Source organism: Morone saxatilis, unplaced genomic scaffold, assembly GCF_004916995.1.
Source record: "Morone saxatilis isolate NCDOM2014 unplaced genomic scaffold, NCSU_SB_2.0 Contig0, whole genome shotgun sequence".
NCBI lineage: Eukaryota > Metazoa > Chordata > Actinopteri > Moronidae > Morone > Morone saxatilis.
In genome coordinates this window covers 19752983-19758515 of record NW_023339650.1, presented here as the reverse complement: position 1 = coordinate 19758515, position 5533 = coordinate 19752983, and the positions used below count along the sequence as shown (strand labels likewise).

The 5533-nt window shown below is 46.9% G+C and overlaps 1 protein-coding gene across 1 annotated transcript in view; it reads left to right on the top strand.

Annotated features, from left to right (window-relative positions):
- Nucleotides 1-528: 528 nt before the first annotated feature.
- The window catches only part of LOC118337975 (protein 4.1-like), a gene marked incomplete at its 5' end in the record, with an annotated part of 14932 nt that continues 9927 nt past the window's right edge, over nt 529-5533 (top strand). The window contains 8 exon segments of the mRNA XM_035675165.1: nt 529-681; nt 1353-1450; nt 1637-1812; nt 2841-2945; nt 3054-3205; nt 3312-3359; nt 3522-3551; nt 3623-3805. Coding sequence (XP_035531058.1) covers nt 529-681; nt 1353-1450; nt 1637-1812; nt 2841-2945; nt 3054-3205; nt 3312-3359; nt 3522-3551; nt 3623-3805 — 945 coding nt within the window.

Here is a 5533-nt window from a genome sequence, read left to right as displayed (position 1 = left end):
GCTTGAGCTACAGTAGCACAATTTGGCCCTTGTCAAAGTCGCTCAAATCCTCACACTGCCCATTTTTCCTGCTTCTAACACATCAACTTTGAGGACCAAATGTTCACTGTCTGTCTGATATACCCTCCACTGACAGGAGCCCTGATACCCAGATAATCAGTGTTACTGGCAGTGCTCACTGTTTTAGGGCTGATCAGTGTATATGTATTCAGAATTATTCTTATTCGTTCTTCTTTATTCTTATTATGGATACATCATTACCCCTTTTATCAGACCAAGTACAAGTATGATGACTTTAAAGACATGATGCTTCTGATTCTATCTTCAGAAGATGTACCCAATGTATTGGTATCTGTGCATGCCTAATTATTATAAGTTTAAACATTTTAATGAACTGGTGGTTTTCATTTTGTCAAATTTGAATTACGGTGCTCATGCATTAAATTAAATAAAATTAATAAAAACACAAACAACTTTTCCCATTTTAGTCATTCATGAGTCTGTCTGTCTGTCTGTCTGTCTGTCTAGGACTCGGAGGGCGTGGCCATCATGCTGGGTGTGTGCAGTAGTGGTCTGCTGGTCTACAGAGACAGACTTAGGATCAACAGATTCTCGTGGCCGAAGATCCTGAAGATCTCGTATAAAAGGAACAACTTCTACATCAAGATCCGACCAGGAGAGGTGAGATGTTACAGTGGATGAAGGTGTGGACCCAAATGCAAGACAGATTTAGAGATTGATGAAATTTAAGTTGGTTTATTTCCAAAAAGGGTGTTGATGGCAATGATAAGAGGGTTGAGGAGATGGTTTACTGAAGATGGCTGGTTGGCAGGTAGGTGAGGTGTAACTCCCATTGAATGGAATACTTATGACAGAAGACATAATGATCTGGCAGAGAGCAGATGGAGCACTGGGGTAGATATACTGTGAGGTAGATGAGTTGATTGAAGGTAGATGAGCAGACTGGGAGAGTTGATTTCAGAATGGTGTTTTGAGCAGAGCTTGAGGGCAGGAGGCAAAACCACATCTACAACACACAGGAGACACAAGGGAAGGGGAAACACAAGAAAACACAAGGAAAAGGCAAAGATACAGCCATGGCCATGACATGAGATGCCAACACACCTCCAGACAGAACAGGACTAAGCACACCCACCAAGTTCAGTCTGTCTCTGCTCAGGATTCAGGAGTAACCCTTCAAGTGTCTGTTAGCAGAAATTTTCTGTTGGGAAGGAAAGTTACACATTTTCTGCTGGAGATAATGAAACAACTCGCTGACAGTCAAATTGAAACCAAGCTGTCAATATCACTGTTCTAGTTTGACCAGTTTGAGTCTCTCTCTCTGTCTCCAGTTTGACCAGTTTGAGTCTACTATTGGTTTCAAGCTGCTGAACCACCGAGCAGCTAAAAGATTGTGGAAGGTCTGTGTGGAGCATCACTCCTTCTTCAGGTCAGTGAACTGGAGTGTGTTCAAGGTCATTACGTTAGCGTGATGTGTTTAAGGGACTAACCTGTAGGTAAGGTGTGATACAAAATAAGGTTAATTGATCAGGACATGCTCTGACAACTGCCACTGTCTTACCCCACCTGTCTGCCCCCTCCCACCCATCTGTCTCCCTGTACCCATTTGTCTCAGGCTGATGTCTCCAGAGGAGACCCCAAAGAAGTTCCTGTCTCTGGGTTCAAAGTTCCGGTACAGTGGTCGGACTCAGATCCAGAGTCGTAGAGCCAGCGCTCAAATATCTAGACCTGCACCGCACTTCCCACGATGTATCAGCAAGAGGAACTTGCTGAGCCGCAGCCTGGACGGAGGTAGTAATCATACTAGTATTGGTGCCTGAAATAATTGTGGTCCTGTTTGTAGTAGTAGTAGTAAAAGTAATGGTCCCAGTAGTACTGTCTCAGTGGTAGCGGTGGGAGGGTTCAGGTCCAGGAGTCCCACTGTGTGATTGGTCAGTTGTGTCTTTTATTTGTTGGTAACCAGAGTCTCTGATTGGTCCTCAGCTTCCAGGGCCACGTCCTCTCTGATTGGCTCTCCAGCCATCACCGTGTCCCCCAAAGCCAACGGTAGTACACACACAGGTAGAGCTCAGTGATGCTGTAGTACTGCAGTACTACTGTGCTGTGATTGGCCACAGCTCTGAATGCTGTGCCATCACTGAATGCTGCGTCCTGATTGTCTAGAGGGACTCATTCAGACACATGTGGGATTAGCTATTCATTCCCGTCCGATGAGCTCTTTGGTTTCTCTTGGTCAGACCTCCATCCTGTCCTTGATAACATCATCAGACAGAATGTACCTGTGTGTGATAGGTGTGTGCGTTATGACTATACAGAAAGTATGGACAGAAAAACTCTAAGCCCCGCCCCTCGCCATGCAGGGCAAGGCATCACCACTTTATATCCTGGTTTAGCCCCGCCCCCTTCTTGTAGACTTTTGTTGTTTTTCTGTTCAACAGGAAGGAGGTCTGACTCTTTAATGTTAGTATTATTAGCATAATTAGCATTGTTACACTTGCTATTTATATTGTTAGCAATGTTAGTTTGTTAGCATTCTTAGCTTGTATCCTTGTGAATAAGTGGTGTGATCAACAGGTCATGTATGTATATAATAACAGGTCATAGCTGATTGGCTGATTGATTGGCTGATTGATTGGCTGGCCCTGGCCACCTTGCATGCCTGATTGGCTGAACATGCCGTTGCCTTGGCAATGAGCAGCCGTGATGCTTTGCTGCTGATCAACACTAGGACAGCTTGGCTGACACACAGTGGTCGCTTCAGCTGGCCGATGGTTGCCATGGTAACGCTGTCTGGTTTGTGTGTGTGTGTGTGTGTGTAGATATGGGTACGGGACTATACGGAGCATCTAAAGCCATCGCCGTCAGTGACCTCATTACCACGGTAACACCTGAGAGGAGGACGGAGGAGAGGGGGGAGGAGCAAGGTACAGAAAACAAACAATCAGAGGAGACATGTCAGACCAGGTGACTGTGAAACTGACTGATGCCTCCTTTTGTCTCCATGTATCCGTCTCTCGTCTCATGTGTCCTAGTGGAGGAGGTGTTGGTGTTGGAGGAGGAGGTGCAGGAGAGGCTGGAGGTGGATAAAGAGGAAGTGCAGCAGGATGAGGAAGAGGAGGAGAGGGAGGAGACCAGAGAGATTTCTCAGCAGAGTCCTCTGACTCCTCAGAAACAGGACACCAAGGTAACAAACACCTGTCTCATCCGTCTCACCTGTCTCACCTGTCTAACTGCTTGTTCCTGTTTAAGATGTTGACTTCCTGTTTGACCAAAGGTTTGTTTGTGATTAGACGGAGCTGACTGACACAGCTGTGGATGGAGACCTGACGGCAACTGAGGTACTGCTGATGTCACAATGCTTTCAGACAGTTACCTGTAATAGAGTCTGTCTGAAAGCTCCCTCATAGTTGAACTGGATAAATAGTAATAATAACCTTTATTTATATCTAACATGAACCTGTCTCTCTGTCTGTCTGTCTGTCTCTGCCTGTGTATGTCAGTCTGATCAGGATGAAGACTTGAAGACTCAGGTAAGACTGGTCTCAGTATTCTTCAAGTAATGGCATTCTGATAGAGACTCAGTGTTGGTCTTTGTCTTCAGGAGACGTTGGCAAGTCCAGAAGAGGAGCAGAAACCTCAGAGCACCATCAGCGCTCTCAGGCGCTCGTTCTTAGAGGGAGGAGGAGGAGGAGGAGGGATGACAGAGTGGGAGAAACGTCTTGCCTCCTCACCTCTACGCCGAGTGGATGACTCCCCGATGATTGAACCGCTGGAACCAGACGAGGTGAGGAGACACTGCCATCTCCTGGTAGATAAATGAAACAAACCACTCTGTCTGTCTCTCTCTGCCTGTATGTCACTCTGTTTCTGTCTGTCTCTCTTTCTGTCTGTCTCTCATTCTGTCTGTCTCTCACTCTGTCTCTTTGTCTGTCTGTCTGTCTCTCACTCTGTCTCTCAGGCCCTCCCACTGGACAGCAGCTCGGCAGTGGTAGGTCAACTGAGCTGTCAATAAAACAACCATACAGGTGTTATTGATCTGTGATTGGTTAATCAGTCAGTCTGTGTGTGTTTGATGTTGCTCACCTATGCACTCCAGGAGGGTGGGGTCATAACAAACCAAGCTCCCCCTCAGCCAATCAGAGAGAAGAGCTACACTGTGGGGCGAAGCTACGACACTGCGTCCGGCCGGGTCGTCACCATGACAACCAGGAATGACAGTTCCGACATTGCCATGGCAACGGAGAGTGCTGAGACAGGAAGGCAGGTCAGAATCATCCCACTGGCCACCGCTGATGATGTCATCACACCAGGGCCGTTAATCACGATTCTTGAGGTGAAGACGCCAACCTCGCCGTCAGAGCCTCCACCTGGCGTCTGTGACATCATCACTGATGTGACCAGAGGAAGTGAAGTAAGAAGTCTGGACCTTCGTGGGGGCGGAGCCTCTGTGATCTTACCTTTGACCCCACTGCTTCCTCCTAAATCCCCTCTGGATGAGCTCAACCCCGCGCCCTCGCCAGGTCACCTGACAGGAAGGACATCACCCTCCATGGCCAAAGTGGTACGCTGATTGACTGGTTGGTGGTCAGCATGGAAACAAGCATGTGGAGCAAACGCAGTGACCTGCCAGTGAAACAGGAAGTGTGGATGAACAATGGCTCGTCTGAGCTGGTTCAAACTGAACACCTGAGCTCCGAAAAACTGCAGGAAGCTGATCGATCAGGTGTGACATCACCTAGATACTTTCAGTACTTTAATCCTGGCAGTGTTTGATCAGTTATTGATCAGCGAGAATCAGAATCTGTAGATCTGTTTCTCCTCCTGCAGTCAGCGCAGTTTCCAGCAGAAGGTAGTGTGGAGCTACAGTGTTCAGTTTAAACTCTCCCTCCACCTCCCAGACGCCATTTTGTTTCTCTTCCTCCTCAGATCAAAATGGTGCAACGGGAGCGACATCAGATTTTCTTTATGTGCTTCTGTTTTCCTGTTTGTTGGATTCACCCAGTTTTCATCACTGGTTGTTGATTGGCTGCTGGGACGAGAGGGGGGCTTATTTATGTTTTCCTGCTCTTCACTTCCTGTTGGTCTACCCTTGTTTTGATTGGTTACTTTGGCTTTTTGATGCTTTTCTCCTTGTTTGAGGCTTTCAGGGTTTTCTAAATCATTTAACGTACAATCTGTAATTTTCACCAAACAATAATAAAAGAGGAAGTGTGATGAGGTGGTGAAGCAGTGTGGGATCATGGGAGTTGTGGTCTTCACCACCATTGGCGTCATTTCCACAGAGGTCTTCCTCCCTCCAAACAAGACAGACCTTGGCTTGATTTAAAACCACTAAACACACTTGAATAAAGCAGTTCCACCTTAAAAATCACTGCTTCTCCCACGCTGTTGAGCAGACAAAGGACGTCCCGGAGGGGCTGCGAACCAAGGTGCTGCTAACGTTACCTCAGCTTGTTTCTCTGATAACTTAAGATCCAGATGTCCGATTACTAAAATCCTTCATCCGGTTCAA